Source organism: Saccopteryx bilineata, chromosome 11 (genome assembly GCF_036850765.1).
Source record: "Saccopteryx bilineata isolate mSacBil1 chromosome 11, mSacBil1_pri_phased_curated, whole genome shotgun sequence".
Lineage (NCBI taxonomy): Eukaryota > Metazoa > Chordata > Mammalia > Chiroptera > Emballonuridae > Saccopteryx > Saccopteryx bilineata.
Window position 1 is genome coordinate 738719 of NC_089500.1, and position 26550 is coordinate 765268.

Consider the following 26550-nt stretch of genomic DNA (forward strand, 5'->3'; position numbering starts at 1 on the left):
GGTTCTGAGAAACATGTTTGTTCTGGCATCCCTTTGGAAACACCAGTGTCTGCAGCATGCCAGCATTGAAACTGGAAGTCGCAATATGGATGGGGACACTCGCTGATGCGTGTCAGGAAAAACCAATGCTCGCTTTTGCTTTCTCTCTGAATCGTAACTGACTCCGACACCTCCAACTGTTTTAAAAACTGTGAAGTCTCATTCTGGTTTTGTGCCACACACTCTGGAAAGGATGCAGGGGAGCCACTGGTCACAGCACCAGAACTTAGTGTCTCCCTGGGCTCCAGCTGAGGGAAAGGAGGGCTCTGAGCTGAGCAGGGTCCCGCCCTGTCGGTGCCCTGCGGGAAACTGCAGGCCCTGCCCTGTCTAGCAAATAGCTGAACTCACATCCCTGAAACCAAACGCAGTTCACAGGGGCCTCTCCGCAGAGGCGGCCGCAGCCCTGTGCCGCACGGTGCTGCCCACAGGGCACGTGCAGACGCTTTCATGCCCAGTCACAATCCTGCAGCAGAAAGCACTCTGCCGGGGTCGTTAGCAGCCCACCTGTTGGGAAAGCTGTTCAGTTAAAAATAAAAACACTGGGCGGAGCAAGCGGACCCAGCGGAGCCCCAGGGGCCCCACACACCACCGAGAAGAAAAACCAACAACCCAAGACGTGGCGCTGAGAACACGCTTGAGCTCTCTGTCACCAGACTGCGGGGACCTGATGGTGTCTCCCGGGAGGAGGCGGTGGGTGGTGTTGTTCTCAGAACAGCACGGGCACGGCGGGGAGCAGGTGTCGCTCAGGGAGCTGCTGAGCCGAGGCCCCATATGCACCTCGGTTCTGACAGCAATTAGATGGAGACGGGACATGGGGAGTAGGAGGCAAAGACAAACAGGATGGGATTGTTTGGTCTCACAAAAAAACAAACACCAAGCACACGTGTCTGTCAACTCTGAGTCCCCAGACCTGCTGGGCTGGAACCCTGACCCGATACCGCAGGGTGGGCCCTTACTTGCAGATGGGCCTTTGAAGAGGTGAGTGCAGATGGGTCATGAGGTTGGGGACACCTACAGCAGCTGTGTCCTAACAACAAGGAGAATTTGGACACAGAGACACCAGGGAGAGAACCGCGTGACGTGGAGGGCAGAGATGGGGTGATACTTCTAAAGACACGAGACACCAAAAACTGTCAGCAAAGTCCCGGTGCTGCGTGCAGAGGTCGGGCCTCAGGCCCTCGCTACCCGCTCACCTGGTGTAGGATGTGGGGGACCTGGGCCGGGCCCACGGGTACGGGTGCTGCGGCACCGACAGGTACTGGTCGCAGAAGGCGCCCTTCCGGATGTGCTGGAAGGGCGGGAACTCTTCCAGTGGGAAGTCGGCCGTGGGTGGCGTGGTGCCCAGGTCCTCGCCAGCGGGCTCCACCTTGAGCGCCACGGAGGGAGAGTGGTCCAGGGCCGTCTTGCGGGCCTTAATGGGGACGCCGTCACCCAGGTCCAGGCTGCTGTCGGTGCTGAGGGCGTTGATGGCGGCAACAATGGCCGAGCTGGTGTACTGCGTGGTGTTGCCCAGCCAGGTGTCGTCCGTGACACTGACCCGTGGAGAGCTGTGTGGGGACGGCGTGGGGGAGTGGTGGGGGGAGCAGGACAGCTGCCGGCCGTTGAGGCCATACTTCCTTTTGTTGCTCGGGGATGAGGGCCTGGAGGTGCGCGCCCCCAGCCAGCTCTCCTCAGTGACGCTGGTGCGGGGGGAGGTGGACGGCGAGTGTCGAGGGGAGCCCAGCAGGCTGCAGGCCCCCAGGCCACGCGGGAAGCCCTCCTCAGGGTCCGTGGTCTTGGGGGACACGCAGGGAGACTGCCACGGGGACGTCTGTGGGGACGCATATGGGTACGAGTAGTTGGACTCGTAGGACGAGGCCTCGGAGTTGCAGCTGCGCGAGGATAGGCTGCTGGCGGGGCTTAGGCAGGACGGGTCCCGGTAGGCCTCCAGGTTGGGCAGGTTCAGGGTGGCCGTGGACGGGGGCCGCTTGGCGCTGGGGAGGACGTCTTCCACTTCCACATCGTGGAAGAACTGGTTGTTGTTGTGGTGCAGGCCCAGGTATGACGTGATCTCAATGCGGGGGCTCTCCAGGGCCGGGGCTCCGTTGGGCCTGACGTGGCTGGAGGACAGGAAGTAGCCCGAGGGCCCGCCATCCACAGCCGCTCCGAACGCCGAGGGGTGGCTGGCTGCTGCCATGGCAGAGATGCCCGAGGCTGACGTCTGCAGGTCGTGGCACGGAGTTGGCAGCGAGGGGTGTGCCGGGGGCAGGGGCAGACCGGGACTGATGTTGGAGGACACATAGCTATAGTGCTCTGTGGGGAACAACAACATGGAAAAGATGGTGTGAGGGTCCAGTCACCAAACATGCAGACCCACAGCAAGCGAGCGAGCCCTGTATTGTTGCCAAGTGCAGGGTGGGCGCTCCTCCTGCAACCCCTGCACCCCCAGCCTCCCCGTGCATGTGCAGAGCAGCAGCCCCGCCCACCTGGGCCCATCTCCACTCCAGCACACCCTGCTGCAGTCCTCCCTGGCTGCCCTCTGTCCAGCGCCCTTGCCCCCAGAGCAGCACCAGCAGTTGCGCGGCTCTCTCCTGCTCGTGGCTCAGCAGTGGCCTCCCGACTAGTCTCTCAGAATTCTTCTCAGCTCCCTGCCCTCCAACACTCATCACACCCTGCCCTCGTCTCCTCCAGCAGAGACCAAGCATCTTCATTGGCCTCATCAGTGATCATTCACGGTCTTCAGAGCTGGGACTGCCTGGCACATGAGAGGGGCCAGTCTGCTTGATGGATGGACAGATGGACGGATGAGTGGGTGGATGAATGATGGATGGATGGATGGATGGATGGATGGACAGATGGATGAGTGGGTGGATGGATGGATGGACGGGTGGGTTTAAGATACAGGGACCTGTATGTTTAAATAGGTTTGAATACATTGGTCACTGTTGAGCTGCCCCAAACACCAGTTACAAAGAAACACCTCAGGACCAGCAGGAGCTAGCCCTGGGGTTTCTCTCAGGCACACTGTGTTGTTGGTGGTTCAGGAACTAGAAATCCCTCTTTTAAAAAACTAACTAAATAAATAAAAGTGCAGATGATATTGGCACAGAGCTAGATTTAAGAATCATTATAAGCTAATTATAACCTCAATGAGATATTATAAAAAATCATTACTGGTGTAATTAGCAATTTTTATCAGAAAAGCCACACTTTGGATTTCCAGTTTGAAAGGACCTGTGACAGCGTCTCAGTTCTGCATTATGTGCACACAGAGCTGATATCCAGGTTGCTAAACAATGGAAACAGGCACATGGAAACTCGACCCAGCTCTCGCTGCACTGCACCGGCTGAAGACGTCTCATCCAACATCTGCACTGTGTCAGATCTGGAATGAACGGATGCCAAAGCCTGCCAGCTCCGAGAGCTGGCCCACACACCTTGGTCCTTCCTACCATAAATAGGAGTAGACCCCAAACGGGTGGGACCCACTTCCGTCATTACTTATTTCCAGAAGTAGCCGTCACCCACCCTCGCAGGAACCCATGCTTTTATAGTCCTTGCCATTGACAAGCACTTGCTCAGATGGTGCTAACTCCTTGCTGTCCCTAGGAGGGCAGGCCCGGCCCCTCTAGGCAGCCCCAGGAGACCTCACAGCCCTGCAGCCCATGTCCCGGCGGGTGGCCTTCTGGAGAGAGAGCAGCCCTGCTCTGAGTCCCTGCCAGGCTCCAGAGAGCCCCTGGGGGACACGGAGCCGTGACAGGAAGAGAAAACAAAGCTGCAATTGAGAAAGAGACTGGATAGGAGGGGACACCTCTTGCTCGGGCAGCCGTGCACCTGACAAGCTCCTGCGGCCGCCTGTTCATGGCGCACCACCCCCAAGACCTCCAGTCCCTAACACTGCCAAGTCCCACTTCCCCAGTGTGCTCCCTGGAAATCAGAGGTTGCTGGGGACAGTCACAAGGGGAGAGGACCAGGCCTCATGTCCCTAGGGCAGGGGCAGGGCAGGGCCTGACCCCCTGTCAACGCCCTCCCTGCCGCCAGTCCTGGGATGGCCACGCCCATGCATGTACTGGGAGCCCACCACACAACAACACCCTCACCTGCTCACTGACACTTTTTAACACAAACACCAAAGTTGATGTTAAAAATTTGGTTATGACATTTGTAGATTTCAAACAGGAAGTCAACAACCCTGGAAAGGTACTTCCTGGTGGAGGTCTAGCTCCTTGGGGGAGGGGGCGGCATGGGGGCTGCGGCAATGGTGGTGCTGTGTCATCTCAGGACACGTGGGGGCATCACTGCTTCCTAGGTGTGTAGGCACCAGGCCGGGACCCAGAGGCTACCCTCCACGCCCTGGGCTATGACAAACCCCTGCAGAAGGCACCGAGCTAGATACAAGGAGGCCGGGCCAGGATGCTGTCCAGAGGCACCTGGCCGGGCGGGGCCCGTGGACACAGCGAGGCTGCACATCCCTGTGGACAGGAGGATGAGCTCTTGTGTAGGAGGCGCCCAGAGAGGAGGGGCAGCAGAGGTGCTGAACAGAACCCGTGCCCTCTCGCTGGAGGCTGCAGGCTGCTCTGCCTCTTCCAAAGGGAGTCTGAAGACTCACCTTCCTGAGCACCATGTCCCATGGCCACATGCAGGTGTGTATGCAACGCACGCATGCATCACGCTGACACACCTACATGTTCCTGTCCCGCGTCTTCTCCTTCACGGCTGGCCCAACACCCCCCAGCCTTTCCAGCCAGATCTACTAGTTCAACAAAAGCACATCTGTGCTCCTGAGGCTGGCAGGTGTCGACAGGTCCATGCCGCTACAGGTGGGAAGTCGGATATTGGCCAGTCTGACCAAGAGCAAAGCCCCATTCGGTCACTGTGTGATTAGGGTTATTACCAACAAATGATCAGTAAGCAGGATATTAATAAAGCAAGTGGGAAACCATTATTGTATAACTAACTACAGGGCAGAAATTGATTTCAGCCAACAGCTTTACTATGGCTGACTTGTCCTCACACTCCTGTACATCAGAGATGTTTTCCTGGCGTCTCTCCACAATGGACCAGATCACTGCGTCCTGGTCCTCAACAGGCTAAATGGCCTGGAGCATGTGTTTCCCAACAGCCACTGCCTGGGCAGCACCCCTTTCCTGGGGGCCCAGTTCCTCCTCAGTGAGTGCAGGTCTCCCGACGTCCCTCCAGTTCCCCCCAGCCCCATCGCAGCCCCCGCACACCTGCGGCCACTCCCGAACTAGCTGGTCACCCACAGGGAACTTGCTGGCCTCTTCTTAGTCCCAACAGGCATTTCCCTGAGACAGCTGGGCTGCTCCTGTGGCCTCTGCACCCCTTCTGTTTTTGGGGTGGCTATGCCATGGGCATCTTGCCTGCCCAGGTTAAATGTGTTCCCTGAGGACCAGGGCTCTCTTGATGTTTGGTACTTGAGGCAGCAACATCCCCATGACAGAACCAGTGCCCCTTGACACTCCCCCCTCCTGGTGAGAATGGGCCCCACTCACACCCACACCAGGCCCCGTTTTTTCAGAGCCCTCATATCTGCGAAGCAACAGGTGACCTAACAGCCCACAAAAGATGAATTTTCATGTCAAAGAGAAATCACCAACACTGGGCATGCAGTACGAAGGGCGAAGGATGGAAACACTAAACGTGGTTGTCAACACGAAGCCGGTTCCAAGCCCTGCTGGTCCCACCTGCACAGAGCCCAGCGCCCGCGCAGGGGCCCTGCCATCTGCCCCACCCCAGCGGTCCCTGGGCCTTGGGGGCGGGGGTTCTGGATGGATCCTTACACTTCCTGCCTGGCTGAAAGAAGATTCCATGCATCTATAGCTCATTTTAAGAGACACAGCCGACCCCACATTGAACCACCATTTGTTGGCAGGAAGGTGATTCTGAGAATTAAGGGGAAAAAAAGTCTAGCCATGAACTGAGCAAGCCTGGGGGCCTCCCCTTGTGCCAGCACAGGACTCAGCCTGCTGAAAGATTTTGGATAAACAGGCAGGTGGGGGACCGGCGGGCAGAGTGAGGGGGTCTGATGCATTTCTATGGGCACGTGGGGCCCACTGATGACCAGAACATTCCCAGAAAGGGCCTTTTATTTAAACCAACATCTGTCCATGAGGAAGAGAAACACACACACAGTCTTTATTTAAAAACAAGGAAAGACTCACCTAAGCACAAGTCCTCTCCTTAATTAGACAAATTTCGAAAGGAAGAACTTGAAAGCATGCAGCACCTCATCATGAACACTCCAGCGAGCTGATGAGGAGGTTCTCTCCTTGGAACAAATGCCCAGCAGGGCAGAGGTGCCAGCCCGCAGGTGCCAACCCCCCCCCTCCCCACCTGGCTGCATTTGGTTTTAATGCCAATTGAAGCTGTATTCAAATCTGAATCATTTAACTATCCAAAGGGACCACATTTACATGGAACGAAAACATTCCCAGGAACTTCCTTAACAAGCCTGAGACCAGGCTGATTTGTGTCCTGCCAGGGGATATGGACCAGTTCAACACCCATCAGAGTCATTTGTTGCTGGGCTTTCGGCACCTGGCCCTCTGCTGGGGAGGGTCATTAAATTCCAGCGCAGGTGGGCGCAGAGCGGCTGGGGCTAAGCGCGTATTACAGACAGTATCTCCAAAACACTTTAATATCACAAAAGTAATCAAACTGGGGCTGGTCCTTGGAAGACATGAACTTGCTTGCCCTTTACATGCCCAGTTCTTGGATGGCTGCCCCCCTAACCCTGCAGAGCCCCGTGCAAGGCGCTGTGGGGGTGCGAGGATCGATCCAGTGGGAGCCGGCAGGGGTGGGCAGCCAGCAGGGACGTGTTCACCTCCTAGGCTGGCCCAGCACCCATTTGCAAATTCCATGCTCAGCAAATTCAACAAGCCAGAGCTGTCAGAATTATTTTGTCTCATTTGGAGAAATAACGTAGTATAGAACCACACAATTTTGTTCTCTCTGAACCACCACCAGAACTATTTAGCCCTGTTAAAGCCAATAGCGTCTGGCATTATAGGGACTCACAGGACCACCCGTCTTGTGTCGGGGGGCCACTCTTCTGCAGCTGCGACAGCGAGATGGGCATGCGGGGCCATGTGGCTACCAAGCGGCTATTTCCAACAGGCCAGTCCCTGTGCATCCTGCTCTCCCACAGACTCTGAGAAGCACACTGAGCTTGACTTTTCACTTGAAGAACCGTCCCTGTAGCACTTGTGGGGTTGCGTGGTGAATAGGAGGCTGGAAATAGAACTGGAACAGGTGACTGCCAGGCCCTGTCCTTCCAAATGCCTGGCTGGACCCCGTCCATGGGCCAGTGGCATCGGAACCCACCTGGTAAGATTATAATTTTGCAGGTGCTAGAAACAAAACAAAGCAGAGACACACTCAATGCCCAGTCCTGTGTTAAAGCCTGTTGACTGAGCAGCCGTGGGGCGTGCCCTCTAAAGTGGGTGTGGACTGGCAGGCCCCGCACCTGATGGAAAGAGACAGCTTCTGAGGGTGCTGCTCTCCCAGGGAGAGGGCTTGACAAAGGCCAGCAGGGTGGCCTTGATACCGTGGCCAACACCACGGAGAATGTCCCGCCAGGAAGCCCCGGCAGCCCTTCTGCGGGTCCTCCATCCTGCCTGACTTAGGTCCTCATCTCTCATCCTGTTTCTAAGGAGCAAACACCAGTGCGCTGTTGGTTACTAGCTGTGCTCGTCCTCTGACGAATGTGACACAGACGTAAAACATCCTCCACACAAACAACTGTCCTCAATGGAAACATCCCTGAGAAACGCAGGGCAACAGAGGACGGCAGAGTCGGTCGTAAGGGCATGTCCTGAAATGGCAAAGGTCCCGGCCCCACGCCCTGTGTCCAGTGCTCCTGAGGCCTCCACCCAGGAGGATGGTGTTCCCAGGGCAGGACCACGCCCCACTCATGAGTGGGGCTCCTGCGCTCTTCCCGTCACCCTTGCCACTGCAGAAAACCAACTTGAGAAGACAAACACCTCCTGAGACGTCCTTTCACATGGGATGGAAGGCCACCCACCACAGGTGTGGAGGGCACAGACAGTCCTCTACTGAGCTGAAGTGGCCCTACTGCTGGGCAGACTCCAGCCAGACCCAGAGGCCTGACCCGGTTCCTCCCAAGTTGCCAGGGTGACAATGTTGGCAGCAGTGGGCCAGCCAAAATAACAGCAAACAGGAGCCCTGGCGGGAAGCAGCCACGCCGCCTCCCAGCTGACAGCAGCAGCTACTTCCTGACACCAGAAAGGAGCAGCGGCTCCGCCTTCTTCTGTTGCAGCCGGGCCGGTGGACAGGAAGAGGGTGCAATGACACGCCTGCCCAGCCCACAGTGTATTGTTCATGTTCTCCCTTCTTTCTCCCAACAACTGGCTACTGATCGTTTATTTGCACCTGCTGGGCATCCTGGGATGAGGGAACCCCAAGACCCAGTTGCCCCCCAGAAACAACAGGTGCCGCCCAGTGTGGTAGCACCTCCACACAAGCACGAAGAGGCCTAAGTGACAGGGTGGACGAACAGCCAGCCTATCCCTGACCCCTGGAGGCCAGGACCCCTAGGACATCACTCTCAAGTCAGAAGGAATTATAACCAAGAAGAGCAACTGGGCCTGCGGTCAGGGCTGGCCCGTCTACCTGACAAACTGCCCGTTTTGGGGCCCAGCATAAGCTACAAAACTCTGTTACCGAGCTCACAATTGATCTCGGTATTAGTCACCCGTTCATTTATTTATATTTGGGCTGAGCCCTGAGAGAGGTGAAGCCGTTTCTATCGCCCATTCAGAGCTCGAGAATTTAATGTAACAGTTTAGCATAGCAACGTAATAACTTAATAATTAACACACAGAGTGTAAAAGTTAATAAGAACAAAAACCAAGGACTTTATTCATAACTGCCAAAACTTTGGTTAAGGAACCAAAACATACTTTAATAGGTGATGGGTGAATGAGCAGGGTCCATCCAGACAGTGGAATATTATTCACCACAAAAGAAAAACGAGCTGTCAGGTCCTGAAATGACCTGGAGGAACCTTAGCTGCATCTTGCTAAGCCCAAGGAACGGCTCTGCAAAGAGACATACTGTGTGACTCCTCCACACACACGACACGCTGCTCTTTCACACCATAACGAGACCGGGAATGTGGCCCACACTTGCACCTGTCACGACTGATCTTTGCTAAATGAATGGAAAGGGGCTGAACACTGAGGGAGAGAGTCCCCCGATGCTGAGAGCCCGGGACACACCCACAGAAGCACGCACAGAGCCACGGGCAGCCAGACCCAGCGAGCGAGTCACGGCCTCGGACCTCCCCCCCACCCTTGTCTGGCAGGGCTCCTGTGACGCCAGAGCCTGGAAGCCCACAGCCAAGGAGGACCAGGGGAGGCAGCCAGGGAAGGGGATGCTGAATGGGGCAGCCCGACCTGGCCCGGAACATTTATTTTTTAAAAAAACGACCAGGAGTTACAATGTTTAAAAAGAGGAGCAATGAAGAGGATGGAAAATATTATACAATCCTGTTGGTGCCAAGTGTGCTGTGTACACCTCATGGCCTGGCTGCCACGCAGGCACAAGCAGAGAGGGTGCCCTGAAGATGTCACACAGAGAGAGGGGACAGGAGAGGCTGTAACTGCCAGACTGGCTGGGGCTGCTCAGTGACTCTCACTCCAAAGCTCCTGCTTTGGGGGCACAGGGTCCCTTATTTTGACAGAGAGGAGAAAATGAAAGAAAGGCAAGGCCCCTGTCCCCCATGCCAGGCTACTTCCACTTTAACTTTGTTCTGGGAGGGGCTAGGAGCCTGAAACCACAGGGCAGGCACAGATAGGGGGCTCTGCGGCCCCCCTGCTCTCTGGCAGTGGCCACTCAGCACCTGTCCCAGGGCACTATCCCAGTTGGGCCCTGAATGCTCCTGTCCCCTGGCATGAGCACTGCATCTGCCTCCTGGAGCCAGCAGCCCCTCCTATGGGAGGCTGTAGACCAGCACCAGTGTAACTGACAGGCCGGGACTTGGTGCTCCCTGAAGCCTGGAGCCAGAGCCATGGCACCAGGAGGCCTTACAGGGGCTTCCCCACCTGACCACGCCTACTTGCTATTAAACTTGACCTGTTTTCCACCGCTCACAGTGCAGGGGGGGCAAAGAAGTGGGGACACTGTGGGTGCTGCCCTGACCTGATGGGGGAGGGGGCAGAGGGGCACTGGAACAGGCGTTCCTGGGCAGAGAGGCCAGGAGGGGCTGTTCAGGCCCCAGGTGTGCCCCCCAGGCTGGCTCTCTTTGAGCTAACCCTACCTGCTGACCCCTATACCCCTGGACGCTCCACCCATGACCCCTGCATCACCCGAACCTGCACCCCAGGACCCTCTACCTCTGAACCCTGCACCCCTAGTGTGTACCGCATCTTTGCACCCCAGGACCATGACCCCTGACCCTTGCACCCCAGAACACTGAACCCTTGACTGCTGCACCCCTGGACAATGCACCTTCAGGCCCTGCACCCCTGGGCCCTGAACCCTGGGCCTTGCACTTCCCACCAGCGTGGACCCACCTGGAGTGACCCCGGAGGCGCCCTCGTCGCTCTGGTTAAACTCGAAAAGGAAATCAAAGTCGAACTCCTGGTCCTCCTCCAGCCCCGTCATGTCTGGACGGCCGGGTCTGGGGTCCGAGTCCAGGGTCCAGGGTCTGGGGTTGGGGTCCAGGATCAGAGTCGGGTCCGGGATCGGGGGTCTCTGCCAGGGTCCGAGGTCCAGGGTCAGGGTCAAGACCACGGTCGAGGGTCAGGGCTGGGTTCAGGTTCAAGGCCGGCCTCAAGTTCGGGGCTGGGATCGGGTTTTGGACCGGGGTGCGGGCCGGGCCGGTCTCGGGCCGCGGGCACCTGTGGTCGCCGCCCCACTCGCTGCGCCGGCGCGCGCTCGGCCTGTCCTGGTAATGTGATTCCGGCCGCCCCTCCCCCGCCCGCGCTCACGGCCCCTCCCCCGCGTTTCCGGGTTCACACAAACAAGCCTCTGCTCCGCGGCCGAGTTTTAAATAAACTCCGGGAGCCCGAGCACACGAGCACACGCCTGTCATTTGTGTCCCTGCCCCGGCGCCGCACCCTCGCGAGCCAGACCCCGAAGTGTCTCTGCGATCCGCAACGGGTCCATGTGCGTGAGAGACACTGTCCTGTCCGGGACCCCCACGCAGCCACCGACTCCTCCGTGACACCAAGTGGCGCAAAGAACTGTGACTGCTCCTCAGAGCGACGGCAACATCGCACCTGGCCCGCTGACTTTGTCCACAACTTTGTTTCCAAACGTTCACTCTGCGCGTCCTCTTCTCCCGGGCGGGCGGAAGGAAGTGGCGCATCCCGCCGAGGCTAGGCTCCCGGCAGGCCCCCAAGTGCTACCTCCACCCCACAGCTCAGGACACCACGGAAAGCGCAGGGACGGGGGAGCGCTCTTGGGACAGGGGCGCCCCCCAACGACAGTTCGGCCGGGGCTCCCATACCCGCTGGGCCTAAGGCCTTTCTTGCCTCCGGACTGACTCCTAGGCGGGCGCCGCCAGTGCAACCTTTCTTTCCTGTCACACCTCCTTCCCCCCAGTCCCCAGCCTCCTGAAATGCACTGCATGCTCCTGTGTGCGTGCTTAGCGTCCCTTCAGCCCCCTCGGGGCAGCTCCATAGCCCTACAGGGCAGAGCAGAGGAGGGCCCGGGGCTGGGTGCGCACAGCAGCGCGCCCACCCCCACTTAGTACAAACAGCCAGGCCCGCGCAGCCGCACACATCGCCCATTCTCCCAGCTGTTTGTGCGAACTGTCCCCAGGGTCCTGGCACTGAGTCAAGTCAACATCTGTAACAGCGAAAAATGGTAGTGAAGGCCAACACTGTGCGAGAGAACCTCGCTCTGGGGGCGCCCAGTCGGAAAGGAAGGCACGCACCAGGTCCGCGCAGGAGATTGTGCTGCTAATATGTCCTCGGTTCTGCCCCCCCCCCCCTTGCAGGCCCTCTGCCCTGAGGGCATTGCTTTTTCCAGAGGCAGAGAGACCCTGGCAGTCACGTGACCCTGCCAGCACCCTAGACGCTTCTCTCTTGTGACCCTTTGCAAAAGGGTTGGTTTTCTCCAGTGATAAACTATAGTTCACTTTGGCCTGATTTAGTTTCTAATAATAGTTCTCACTTTGAGATGTATGTTGGAGGGTTGTTTTGTTTTAGTTTGCTTTTTTGCTGACCTTCAGGCAAATGAAAGTTCTGTTTTCTGTTGAGAGGCCACAACATCTCATTTTCTCTCTTTCTGGTTTTTTTTTGTTGTTAACTTTAGCCACCTCTCACCTCCATAAAAAATTGACACACCAATAATAGCCCTCATCATACGTTTAGAATAAAACTTTGTGCCCCACTGTCCTGGAGAGGGTCTGTTAAAACTCAGTGTGCCTGTGTGCCCACCAGGTGCTTGCTCCCTGTGGGATGCAGGACACCGGGCTGCTATTGCCAAAACTGAGCTGGGCCCCACCTAGTTTCAGATCCCCACCAAGGTGACCAGATGGGTTGCAGCTTCTTAAAACGCTCCCCTTGCCTGACCAGGTGGTGGCGCAGTGGATAGAGTGTCAGACTGGGATGCCAAGAACCCAGGTTCGAGACCCCGAGGTCGCCAGCTTGAGCACGAGCTCATCTGGTTTGAGCAAAGCTCACCAGCTTGTACCTAAGGTTGCTGGCTCGAGCAAGGGGTTACTCGGTCTGCTGAAGGCCCGCGGTCAAGGCACATATGAGAAAGCAATCAATGAACAATTAAGGTGTCACAACACGCAACAAAAAGTAATGATTGATGCTTCTCATTTCTCCATTCCTGTCTGTCTGTCCCTGTCTATGACTCTCTCTGTCTCTGTAAAAAATAAAAATAAAATAAAATACTCCCCTTACCAGCTCCCCAAGACTTTGATCTCGTGAGTGACATCAGCTAGCTGCTGCTTCAGCAGAGACTCCTGTCTCGATGGAAATGTTTAGCTTGGCGCTTCCTCGGAGGCTGCGGGTGTTGTCGGGCGCAGCGCTCCAGCCCTGGGTGTGATACAGTGGGCGCCAGCGCCCTTCTAATCTGGATGAGGAAACAAGGCCACGAAGTTAAGTGGCAGGAGAACAGGGGCGCTTTGTTCTGTTCTGCGAGCCTGGGGGCATTCAGTGTGGAGCAACCTCTGAATGGGTGGGTGGGTGCCTACCTACAGGCCTGCATTTCTCTGCATTCTGCATGGGGAAAACAAGCTCGGGCCACCAGAAACAACAGTGCCTAATGAGCCTCAACCCAGATGCTCATTAAACTGGGGGGAGCCCGGGGCAGCACTCAGAGTCTGAGATGGCACCCATGCCTTAGTGAGCCTGCACTGAGGACACCCCAGCCCCCAGCAGCAGGGGTGCTGGCCTGCAGGACCGACTGCCTCAGATGGAGGAGGGCCTGTCTTTATGAAGGGTTACTTTCTGGTTAGCCTAATTTTGTCTGCCTTATAAAATACACCGATATTTGTCGAGGCAAAGGGCAGCAGTGTACCTGGCTCCCTGCCTTTCAGGAGGGGCGTTGTTGAGAAGGAAACAGGAAAACTCACCGCCGCCCCCACAGATGGATTTTCCTCTTGTCAGAGTAGAAAGGTTCTTTGCTGCAGGACCGACCCCTGACTGTTCAAGTAAAAATGTGAACTTTGAAAGGCCTGTGATTTGTTTTTTGGGGGGAGAAAGGGCAGTGATAAGAAATACGTGGGGAAAACTTTGACATAAGTGTTTAAGGGTTTACAATAAAAACCTCAAATATTTTTTAAGACGTTTTTTAATAGCAAGGGCTGGTCCTGTAAACATTTCCTGACCTTTGCATTTTAACATTTTCTAAATTGAGATGAAATGGGTGAGAAACAGGCTACGTGTTCCTTCTTTGATACAGAACACGTAGAAAAACAATGGGAGACACCAGGCCACTGACAGCAGGGATCTTGTGCTGAGAGTGTGGTTGCAAGTAGCTGTGAAGGTAAGGCAGTCCCTGGAGCTGGCAGTCTTTGGAAACTGACGCTCTGAGGCCTGGCTTTGGCTGGACTGAGCAGGAAGCGGTGGTATGTACTTTATAGCGCTTGGCGGAAGGATGTCCACCTTATAAAATTGAAGCACTTATTGCTCATCGGCAAGGTTTTTCTTAAAATAATTTAAATAAACTGCTTAAGTCAATAAGGCATTTGGGAAGGTGTCGCCCAGACTCCCCTGTGCACTTGCCATTGTAACTCCTCACTGGGGTGATAGCCCCTCCCTCCCATGGGTCTCCACACACCTGAGGGGGCCCCCACCCCCACGTAGGAGGTCCTGGCCTCTTTGGTCACTGGTGGTTTTTGTAAGGGACAAAGGGGGTTGTGACTGTGAGACTGCCCTGGGGAGGGCAGCCGGCTCCCTGAACTCACTGTCAGCAGCAGACTCCCCGTTGCCAGGCGTCAGAGCAGACACTTATGCCAATCCTGTGGCTGTGAACTAGCAACTGGAAACTTGGCGGTCCCTTTTCAAACTGTCCTGAAACGTTTTCTATGGCTGGAAGTTCCGTGTCTATTGGATTGAAGCCGGCTAGAACCAGGGGCTGTATTCGGACAGCGCGTCTGATAGCTTTCAGTCCCGCACCCGGCCTCCAGCGGGACAGCCCAACGGGCTCAGCAACGTGGACATGGATTTGGGGGCTGGCGTTTGGAGAGGACACTCACGGAGGGGCGCCGCCCCCACACCTCCCGCTGGCTGGTCCTTGAAGCCAGAGTGGCCTCACCCCACAGAGTAAAAGACCGGGCTATCATCCTTCGTCTTCCCTCAAACGTCACTTTATCCCAAAGTGTCCTTTGTGGTCTGACAGCCCTTAACTTTGTCCCCTCCCCAAACCACTCGCATTTGAACTGAGTTTCTACTGCTAGGATTCATTGCGAGGCTGTGCCCGCAAAGGCCAACCAAGTGCGCTCCCTCAGCGCTAGAGAAGAGGAGACTCCTATTGGCAAGAAGGCACGCTGGAAATCGGGGTTGCTCTGGGGAAACACCAGGGGAACACTGCTTCCCAATCTGTGCAGCGTGCCCGTAGTGCACCGTGGACCCGCGCCCCTCCCGCGCTCAGACGCTGGCCGGGCCAGCTGGTCCCTCCCGGAGTCGGACCTCTGGGGTACGCAGGCGGCACAGGCACGGAATGGGGGGGGTGAGTGACGGCGGTACTGGGCTGCGGCGCGGGGGCTGCGGTTGGGGGACCGCGTGGGGGGCGGCAGTGGAGCCAGCTTACCTTCTTCCGCCGACTTCATGGTGCCGCCGGCGGGCGGCGCGGGCCCCAAAGTTTCTCCTCTCCCGCAGACTGCAGCCGGAGAGCCGAGTGGAAACTTGGAAGGGACTGGAAAACTGGTACTTGGCATCCACGCGGCCGCAGCGCTTGGAGCAGGAGGAGGAGCGGAAGGAGCGGGCACCACTGGGGTCGTGCTCCCAGGGAAGCAGACTCCCCAGCGGACACGCTGCCTGGGCTCAGCGTCGCGCGACTTGTAGAAATGTCATCGAGGGGCGTGTGCGCGCGTGGCGGGGCGGCTGTGGCCTGGGACCCGAGCAGGGTAGTGGGTGGCGGTGGCGGGGCTTGGAGTTGTGCGCCCACGCTGGGCTGCTGGACCCCTCGCGGCGACTGTGCCAGCGAGTTGAGTCTCAATGTCTGGCTCTTACGCAGGGCCTCGCTCTGCCTCCTGCCTTTTTAAAGCTGGAAAACCCCTCCCCCGCCTCCCGCCGCCCAGCCGCTCCCGCGCCCCCTCCCTGCCATGACATCACGCCCCGCCCGCCCCTGCCGGCGCTGCCCGGCCCGGGGGGACCAGTGCTGAATGCTGGCCCCTCCCCGCGGGGGCTGCTCCTCTCCCGAACCCAGGCGCAAGGGAGGCGGGCAGGGGCTCATGTGGGGTACTGGGCGAATGGACCCGCCTGGACCGGGTCCAGAGGGGGAAAGGGTCCCCAGAGTCGCTCTCCGCCCTAAAGCAGGGTGGCCGGGGAGCAGGGCCGAGGGCGCCGGAGCGCGGCATGCTGAAGTCATTATGTAAAAGCACAGGCTTCCCCGCGGTGGAAATTTGGAAAAGCGCTCCCCCTGGCAGGCCCGCGAAAGGAAATTCCCACCCCGCCAAATCACTAACAGATTGCACGGCAGTCCCGGCACCTCGACTTGCTGGCCTTTCCCGGTGTAAATGTCCGAGCCAGACGATCGATCCTCGGTGCAGGAGCTGGGGGCGGGGGGGGGGGGGGAAAGGGGAGCCAAGCGCCCCTCCCGAGGCGCGACTTCGGGATCGGCTAGTGGGGCTGATCCGGGAGCCGCAGAACCGACGCCGCGTTCACGTAACACTTTCCCCTTTCAAACCCTCGGCCTCCAGCTCAGCGCGGCTGCCAACGGGACATTTTCTCGTTGGCCGCGGATGGAAGGGACTGGAGTGTTAGGGCGGTAAAAATGTCTGGTTTACAAAACCCATAAATCTATGGCACGACACTCTTATGTGGTTTAAAATAAACCCAAACGCAAAAGACATGTCTGCTGCGGGGACCCAGGGGGCCTGTGGGACGCTGGTGGGTCCCCAGAAGATTCCAGGCCAAGGACCTAGGGAAATGAGGGGGGGCGCATTGGCCCAGATAGGGTCTGGAGGGCTAATCGGATGCGACAGCAAATAACAGGAAGCTGCCCAGCGGGCAGAACTGAAATCTCTCCCCGTCCCAGTTCTCCAACCACGTCTCTCATCCCTAGGGTGTCCGGGTGGGTGTCACACTTTTCGGGCACTACCTGTACATCGGCTCTCACGTTGACAGTGAATGCCCCAGGCGCAGGGTGGTGGGTGCCTCCAGGACACTGAGGCTGGGGGGAAACCCCGCGGGGACTCCAAAGGTGTAGGGGACCCTGCGAGGATGCCGGATGCTGGAGTGAGGAGCGCACACCCAGCCGGGAGGAGGCCGCCAGGGGGCGCCAGGGGGCGCACCCCCTCCTCCATGCGGACAAGATCTTTCTGCACTAAGTCCTGGTGTCCCCAGACCTGGGTGCCAGCATTTTGCCTGCAGAGTTTCCGTTTCCCGCCCCACCCCACCCCCCTCCCGCCGTCAGGATTTTGCCTCCAGAGTTTCCGTCCCCCGCTCTCCTCCGCCCCCCTGCCCACGACGCTCGGGGAGGAGGAGGATGAGACTAGGGTGGGGGGAGCAAAGGGAGGTCCCGCAAGTGGTATGAAAGTCTGACCGCCCCCCGCTCCGTCCGCCCCTCCCTCGCTTTCACACGCGCGGGCCTGGAGCCCGTGGGACCCGCACGGGCGGGGGCGCCCTGGACAGGGAGAGGCGGGGGGCTGTTGACCACGGTGGCTGGTCCTCACTTCCCCCTCGATAAATAATTTTCACTCCATCCAGAAAAGCTCTTTCCTGTCTGCTCTCAATGCTCCCCTTATTCCCCCGCCCGATGACGGAATCCCCGTCTGTTTCCCTCTGTTTAATGCCGTTGCCGGGACCACGGTGGCCGCGCGCCAGGGCGCAGGGAGTTCCGGAGATGGCGGCGCGGCGGAGCGGCCCTCACGCCCCCGGGTCCGCGGCAGGTCCTGCGGCCACCGCGGGGTCCCCTGAGCTCGGTCCTGCGGCCACGGCCCCTGCACCCCCTCCCGCCGCCAGGGCCTCCCGCTTCCTCTCGAGGTGTGTTTATAGCCGCTACCAGGAGAGACGTTACACGGATTTTATTTTAAGAATGGGTGATGACTAACGAAGTTAAAAGGAGCTTAGGGCAGAAAACAAGACTATTTTTAGATTACTGTTGTTTCGGTGGATTATTGGGGCAATTACATCCGAGAAGCTTACCATTTTCAAAGTCCCCTTGGACGCCAAGTCCCTTCTCCCGGAGCGTATTGGGGATGTTCCAGTATTTTCTAGAGACCCGGGCAATCACGTTGGTTGGGTTTTGTGTTTAAGCACAATTGCTATGGAGACGCGGCCCTCAGTGATGTGGGCGGTCGGGCCAGGTCAGGAGGACCTGGAACCCTCCGGTCTCTTTCCCGGAAGCCCCACGGGACCACTCAAAGCACCTGGCCTGGCGCTGCCTTCGCTCCCCCGGCTTCTGCGCAGGTGCCTGCGCGCGCACCTTTTTTGCGGTGACTCGGGTGCACACACGCAGGTGCCTCTAGTTGCTCAGGAAGAGCACGCAGGCACCTGCGAGTTCACTGTGAGCGTTTGTCCTTGCTAGGTCCACTCTGTGGGCCACAGTGGTGACCTCTTTCAAACCTCTCCATTTAGGAACATTTTGTGCTTTTGACTCCTTTCATCGCCAGGTGTGGTTCTACATGGAAGCACCCTCCAGGGGTCCTCAAACTTTTTACACAGGGAGCCAGTTCACTGTCCCTCAGACCGTCGGAGGGCTGCCACATACAGTGCTCCTGTCACTGACCACCAATGAAAGAGGTGCCCCTTCCGGAAGTGCGGTGGGGGCCAGATAAATGGCCTCAAGGGAGCCGCATGCGGCCCGGCCTGCAGGCCGGTGGGGAGGAAGCAAACCAGCAGAACAGAGTTGTTAGGAAGTATGTTTGGGGACCTCTGCATTTAGCCAGAGAGTAGAGCTTGGCGTTAAGAAATCAGAAGTATGAAGAGGTTTACTTTTAACTAAACTGCTGAGATTCTTTTTTTAAACCCAATGCAAGTAAATCTCCCACCTGTGGCTGGAGTTGAGAAAGAAGGGGATACTTTTTATCATATGCCTGTGTCAGCACATACAGACTTCCCTTTTAAGTTTGAAGTGTTCTTAGAGATCCGTGGATTTGAGGTTCACCGACCTGACCCTGTTTTTACTTGTGCAGTATCTCTCCTCAATGCACCCCCTCCATCCATGGGTCTATTGCAAAGGCCTTCTTCAGTGGCCTCCCTGCCTGACCTCAGCCTGACCACCAAATCTGACAATCAACTCAGCCAACCAACCAACCAGCCAATCAACTTCCCTTCCTGGGGCACATGGCCAGGGCATCAGGATAAAGGCCAAACAGTTTAGCATGGTACCTGATGTCCTTCACTTTCCACACCTGGAGTCCTCACACACAGTCCTCCTCTGCAGGAAGCCCCTCCCTGTCCCGGTACCCCACCCCTGAGACTGGAACCATCTCCCCTGTCCCCATTTAGTTTCATCTCGTGGCACATAAAATCCCACAGCACACCAAAAAAAATTTTTTGTTTGCCAATCTTACATTTAAAAATAGGTATAATTTTGATTCATTCACACTGGATGGCTATTGTTGTGTTGACTGTTGTCATTTTTTTTTCATTTGATAATCTAAGAGAAAAGAGGTCAGTGTCCCTGCCTAATTAGGTATATTGCATGTTTTAAAAATTCTTGCAGGACACAAGTTGAAAATTGCTTATTTATTCCATTAGCAGAGACTTCTTCCAATCTGCCTCTCCCTGTTCCCAGGTCCCTACCACCTCTCCGAGTCTTTGCCCACCTCCCTAGCTCCGTCACCGCCTCCCAGCGTGGTGACCTTAGACACCCTGAGTTTGTTCAGCCAACGTGGTCTAGCTGGAAATGGTCCATGTGTGCTTGAGAAGAATGTATGTTCTGCTCTTGGCCTGAGTGTTCTGCAGATGTCTGGTATGTCTGGTTGGTTTAAGGTGTTCAGGTCTTTCTGGTTCCTACTGAAAGCGGGGTGTTGAAGTCTCAGGTGGGGTGTTTCTGTAGCACTAGTGGTTACCCCCAATTTCCCTTGGTTCTTGCTTTACATATTCTGGAGCTCGACGTTAGATGGCAGGTGTGTTTACACTTGTGGTGTCTTCCCGATAGGCTGGCCTTCCATAATTATGAAATGTCCCCTTTTATCTTTAGTAAAACTTTGGTGTTAAAAAATCCACACTGTCAGACGCTACGGCAGCTAGTCCAGTTCCCCACATTTGCTCTTTGCAAAATGGTTCTTTCTCACCTTCGAGTCTAAAGTGTGTCTCCTGTGACCAGCCTGAAGTTGGGTTATGTTTTTGTCCAATTTGACAATCTCTGCCTTGGATTGTCTTCTTTCATCCATCACATTTAATGTCATTATCAATGTACTTGGATTTACAGCTGCCACTTTGTTCGTTTTCTATTTTTCTCATGTCTTTTTTGTTGTTGTTGTTCCTCTATTTCTTTATGGCTTTCTTTCACGATAAGTGAATTTTTCCTAATGTAGCATTTTAATTAATATGTATATATTTTACTTTTAAGAGTTATTTCCTCACTGGTTGTTCTAGAGTTTACCACATAACATTACAAGTCAGATTTAGCTCAATGCCAGTGATACATGTACATGTTAGTCCTGGGTAGGCCCATCTCCTTTCTCTTCTTTTTACGGTACTTTGTTACATTATGAATGGTAATTATGTCACATTATGAATAGTAACATCACAAACTCCACAATACATTGTAATGCTTAGAACTTGACTATCTGTAGTCACTTCCTTAACCAACTTCTTCTGTGTTATCAGCAGATACATTATAACCTATTATAATTCTATTTACTAGAGTCCCAACATGACATTATAGATTATATATATTATTCTATACACTTGCTTTTTCAATCAGATGAAAGGAGAAAAATATACATTTGTGCTGTCTTATAAAATCATGTAATTACCTTTATGGGAATTCTGTTTCTGTTTTTCATGTGGATTCTGTTTCTGTCTGGGGTCAGTTGCTTTCAACCTGAAGACATTTCTGTGGTCTAATTATTGTAAGGTGGGTCTGCAGGCAGCAGAGAATCAGTTTTTGTTGATCTGAGGAAGTCTTCATTTCAGCTTTATTTCTGAAAGGGAGTTTTACTGAGTACAGGGCTTTTGGGTGCCCGCCACCTTTGAGCCCGCATGGTCTCTGCTGGAAAGTCCCTATTGGTCTTATTGGGGTTCCCTCATAAGTGACACACCGTATCATGCCTGCAGCTTTCAAGATATTCTCTTTGTTTTTGATTTTTGGCATTTTTACTAAGGTGGGTAAGTTGGTGGGTTTCTGAGTTTATCACTCTTTGAGCTTCTTGGATATGTAAGTTGTTGTTTTTCAACGAATTTGTGACATTTCCAGCCCTTTGTCTTTGAATATTTTTTCTTCCCCTTTCTGTGTCTCATTTCCTTCTGGTTGTCCCACTACGTGCAAGCTGTTGCACGTGACTTGTCCCACGTGACTCCAAGGCTGTTTTCACGTTCCTTCATTCCAGTCTCTCTGCTTCTGTTCTCTCCATCGCTCCATCTCCAAGGCCACCAGGTTCCTCTCCTGCACGTTCACACTTGCGATTGAGACCTCCAGTGATTCTCGTGCTTCAGTCCCGCCTTCCAACCCCAGAATCTCCATTTGGTATTTTCTTATAGTTTCCATCTCTTTATTGTCAGTGCCTATTGGGTGTGACATCATCCTACACACTTTTACTTCTTTTGCCCATTCTTCTTTAGTTCTGTGAACACCTTCATAGAGGCTATTTCTCATTTGCTCCCTCTTATAGGCAGTTCTGTTTGCCTGCTTTTTCTTTTCTTTCCTCTTCCTCTTTCTTTTTTTTTAATTTTTTTTTTATTTTTTATTTATTCATTTTAGAGAGGGGGGGGAGGGAGAGAGAGAGAGAGAGAGAGAGAGAGAGAGAGAGAAGGGGGAGGAGCAGGAAGGATCAACTCCCATATGTGCCTTGACCAGGCAAGCCAGGGTTTTGAACTGGCAACCTCAGTGTTTCCAGGTTGATGCTTTATCCACTACGCCACCACAGGTCAGGCTCCTCTTCCTCTTTCTTTCTTTCTTTCTTCTTTCTTTCTTTCTTTCTTTCTTTCTTTCTTTCTTTCTTCCTCTCTTTCTTTTTTTCTTTCTCTCGTTCTTTTTTTCTCTCTTTTTTAGGACATATGGGCCATGCATCCTTTTTTTTCATGCATTGTAAATTTTTTTTGTTGTTGGAAACTGGACATTTTAGACAATATATTTTAGCAACTTTGGGAGCTGGTACCTTCCCCTCCCTCCAGTCTGGGACTTGTTCATTTGTTTAGTCAGTGGCTGGATTATTTGAGTGTCTCCTCTTCTGCAGTGTTCAGACCCCTGCCATCCTCCCCAGGGGGCCCAGCGTGGGTGACAGAGGTTTTGGTAGGATGCTCTTCCTTTCCTTGACCACACCCAGCTGATAAGCCCCCCTAATATGGTTGCTCTGCTGTTCTCAACAAGGCCCTGGAAGATACGTTCCTTCACAAAGGCACCCGACCAAACGGCAGCTCTTTGGATGAAACCTGTCTGAGACTGGTGTCTGATGCTGGTTCTGCCCAGGGGTGTGTGTGCCGCAGTCTTCTCCCCAGGACACGGCACTTACTTGCAGACCAACGTGGTGGGTACCACTCACAGTTCACTCTTGCCCAGCACTGCATCTGTCATAGCCTTTGTCTAGGCCCCTGCTCCACGTAGGGTCACACAAGGGTGTGAACTTGCAGCTGCTGGGCAGAGGCGGTCTTGTCTGTAGGGTGGGGGAGCCAGCCTATGTGGAGAAGTCCAGAGGCAGACCCGGGAGCTGTTAGCAGGACAGAGTGCTTTCCTCTGAGTCTCTCACCTGGTGAGGGGACAGCTTCTCTTTCCCACTCAGTCTGGTTGGAGCTGGGTTCTTTCACAACCATGGAACACTGGATCATTCTAGAGCCATAGCTCAGAGATCTAGCCAGAGGGGCCTTTCTTGTTCTGTGAGGACTGGAGGGACCAGCTTTGGAGGCAGAGGAAAAACAAGATTCTGTGAAGAGGGAGGAGGAAGGTATTGGAGTTGCATAAGCCTGCCCTGCGGCCCTGTCCACCGCGGCCTGAACTGGCTGCTCACCTTTGCCCTGATGCTCCTGAAAACACACGTAGGCTGGGCGGGTCTTCACGGGGTGCGGTGGGGCTGGCTGGTCAGTTACTGTACCACTGTCTGCTGTGGCCCCGAGGCTAGGGCTCCTCTGACCTTTCCTGGTCAGCCTTAGCCACCGCAGGCAGGCTCACAGGAAGGCCCTCTGCTCAGTGGGTCTCGGCCTCCCTGTTCCACACTTGCAGGACAAGCGGACCTTCCTCAGCAGTCTCCATGTTCAGGGGCAGGACCTGGTGGAGGCTTAGGGGCCACCTCTGTGTTCCTGCACTGCCCCCCACCCCACCCCAACCACCTGGGGTGGAAAATGTTACTTTTGTTTCTGGCAAGATTTGGGGCTTGCACCTGTGAATTCAGTTTTCCTCTGGCAAAATAAAAGTAGTAACAATAGTTTTCTAATGGCAACATTGTAACTTTTTTCATAAACTAGTTGGTTGACCTAAATCTGTTTAATTAAGCAGTGACCAAGTTGAGCGGCTTCTGCCCCAGCCTCTGACATGGGGGGGGGGGTCTGCACCCTGGCTTTCTTTTTTCCATCTGAGTGACTTTCATTTGTACCTGGGATGCAGTTTCCGGGAGGTTCTGAGCCAGGGGACAGGATGGAAGTGCCTGGGATTGGGTTCCATGGCATCTCAAACTATTTTTAAAGTGTGTTTGGTTCAATAAAGCTCTACCCAAGCTTTGCGAGGCACTTTTTCCATTCATTTTAAACCTGAGTGATTTTCAAGGGAAATTTAGTCCATGTGCTTCTGATTCATTACACATAAATCATCAAGAGGCTGTGTCAGAGCGTTTGATGTCCCACCGTTTACAAGCCTCTGAAGCCTTTTTTTTACTGCCGAGAAACAGGAAGTGGCATCTCGCCAAAGTGTAATGAACATGACCCCTCAGCAATGGGTGATGCTGTTCAAAGCCCACACCAGCGAGCGCAGGGTGCCAGCCCTGGACGGAGAGGCCCCATGGTGCTGGGTGGGCAGTCCGGCTCTCGTTCACCTGGGCCTTGGGTTCTCAGAAAGCCAGCGTCCTTTATGGGTATTTTTAAAAAGACTGTTGTAAAGCACACAGAACAAGCATGTACCATCTTAACCATTGTTCAGTGCATAGCTCTGTGGCATGAGGCACATTCACGCTCTTGGGCTGCCGTCACCACTGTCCGCAGAATTCTCCCATCTTCCCAAGCTGACCTCTGCCCCCGCCCCCCAGACCCTGACCCCCACCATCCACTTGGTCTCTGTAAATCTGACGACACCAGGGACCTCACACAAGTAGAATCGCATGGGATTTGTCCTCTTGTGGCCCGCTCGTTCCCCTGCACATGTCCGCCAGGTCCCCCCATGTCGGAGCTGTGTCAGAACGTCCTTTCTTTTCAGGCTGAGGAATCCTCCATGGCTGCTCACACCACGTTTTCTGATCCACTCATCTGAGTGGGGCCATCGGGTCAGGTGGTGACTCTGTGTCCAGTTCTCTGAGGATTTGCCACACCATCCCCACAGCTCAGTCCCAGCCAGCAGCAGACACCTCTGAGGAATGTCCCCCCCGGAGGACGTGGGCGCTGGATGGGACCTGAGCAGCTGGCTGGGCCTCAGGGCCCTGGACGCAGTGGGCAGGGCCTTGGGGGCCGGAGGCTGCTCCCCTGGGTGGCAATTCTGAAGGCCGAGGTTATGTTTCTACCTGTGATGCTCAAGGCTGGGTTGTCACAGCTAAGACATCAGGGGCCTCACTGTCCCATCACTGGGGCCCACACAGGACCCATCACTGCTTCTGAATGGCGGGCTGACCCTGTGCTGTCACCTCTAGTCTTCATGGGTTGGGCAGGGGTGTCCTGTGTTGATACCTGGTCAGGCCAGAGGGGCTGGGACAGGCATTGGCAGACTCTCCTGGGTAGTGTGACAAGCTGGGGGTGACCTGGGGGGCGTCACAGGGCAGCAGGAGCTGCAGCTGACAGGAATATGGTTACTGAAATGTCCACAGGACCCACCAGGCACATCAGCTGGATGTCCACCCACTCCATACCTTCCCCCCATCACTGCCATGTCCTGCTTCCTCCAAGGACGCACAGGGCCCCGGGCTAAGGACATACTTCCTGCAGAGGCCATGTGTTGGGTGTTGGGGCTGAGGGGTGTCTTGGAGCCTGTGATGTCCTATGGTCAGGGTTGGGGTCCAGGGAGGGTCTGGTCTGCAGACAGGTGGGTGATAGAAGGGAGTGGCCCAGGAAGCTGGTGTGGCTGCGAGGTGGCCTCTGTGGAGGGTTTTTTTTTTTTTTTTTTTTAGAGAGGAGAGAGAGAGAAAGGGAGAGAGAGGAAAGAGAGAAGGGAGGAGCTGGAAGCATCAACTCCCATATGTGCCTTGACCAGACAAGCCCAGGGTTTTGAACCGGCGACCTCAGCATTTCCAGGTCAACGCTTTATCCACTGCGCCACCACAGGTCAGGCTGTGGAGGGTTTTAAACACTGGCAACCCTGAGTGACCCTACAGCCCTGAAGAGCTCTCACCCCTCAGGATGGGGCAGTAGTTGGACACAGTCTTTGCAGATGTTATTGACTACCATGAGGCCATCCTGGAGCAGGGTGGACCCTAATCCAGTGACCAGCATCCTTGTATAACAAGGGAAACTGGACACACACATAGGGGACAAGGGTGTGTGAGCAGGAGCAGAGATGGAGCCATGTGGCCATGAGCCCAGGGGAGCCCAGGGTGAACAGGACAAAGTGCTGAGTGCTGCCACAGGAGTCCAGGTACGCTGTCCTCAGAGCGGGATTTAGCATGGAAGGGCTGTCCACCTGGCTGCATCCCTGTCCCAGGCCAGGGCAAGCTGGTGGGGCCAGTCAGGAAACTCTGGGGTTTCCAGGTTCTCTGGTTCTCAAGCTGCGTGGCTATGCCATTAAGGAAATTCTAGAATTAGTCACGAGCATTTTCAGGACTCAGAAAAATGGACGCGAAACCTTGGTTCTCTGGGGTCCCTGTGGCTCCGCTCAGTGTCCTCTCCACTGGCCCTTTGGCCCCCCAGTAGGTATCCCCATGGTGAGAGGCTGCGGGGGAGGCAGCATCCATAGGAGCAGGTCTCCTGGAAGGACCTGGTGACCCCAGGACCACGGGGTGTCCTTTGTCATGAACACTGACCATGGTTCCCATTCAGGCAGAATAGACCTTATGACTATACACACCTAAGAGAGGTGGAGGTTCCTCTCTGCGAGTGACCCAATCCAACTCGGTTCTGGATCTGGCCGTTCCAGCGCAGGCTGAGACCAGGCTCTGAGCAGCGCATCGTCCTGTGCCCCCCCCCCCCTCCCCGCAGACCAGCCAGGACCCCGAGGCCCGCGGCATTTCTTAGCTTCTCCTGCCACCTGCTGGTGTCTTCTGAAGTTGCACCCGGCCGTGCCCTGGGTTTTCTGTTCCTTCGGCCACAGGCCACAGGGAGCGGGAGGGAGCTCGCTCCGCCCACGCCAGGACGGAGGGACGCGGGGGACACGGGGGACACGGGGTGGGGAACACTGGGAGACCTGGAGGCGGGTTCCCCGGGGTCCTTGGGCATAAAGCGCTTTATGAGAACCAGGATTGCCAGTCCTCCTGGGTGGGGGTCGGGGGGACGACGACGAGGGCCTCGGCCAGGGGTTGTCCTGTCTGTGCTGCTTCCCCTGAGTCCACCGTCACCCAGGGCACCAGGCTGCGGGCACGTGGAGGACAGGCCTGCGGAGGACAGGCCCGCTGCCGGCCTCGCACGCCGC

The 26550-nt window shown here is 55.6% G+C and overlaps 1 protein-coding gene across 4 annotated transcripts in view; it reads right to left on the bottom strand.

The window, feature by feature from the left end:
* Nucleotides 1–15704, bottom strand: part of NFATC1 (nuclear factor of activated T cells 1) — a 92762-nt gene extending 77058 nt beyond the window's left edge. For 3 of the 4 annotated variants that reach the window (XM_066246336.1, XM_066246335.1, XM_066246333.1), the window contains exons 1-2: nucleotides 15274–15704; nucleotides 1233–2331 (exon numbers count right to left, since the gene is read on the bottom strand). In XM_066246336.1, coding sequence (XP_066102433.1) covers nucleotides 1233–2331; nucleotides 15274–15400 — 1226 coding nt within the window. In that variant the 5' untranslated portion in view covers nucleotides 15401–15704. Of the gene's footprint in view, nucleotides 1–1232; nucleotides 2332–10574; nucleotides 11392–15273 lie in introns of those variants that run through there. The other variant, XM_066246334.1, reaches the window with a different exon arrangement.
* Between the last annotated feature and the right edge of the window lie 10846 nt (nucleotides 15705–26550).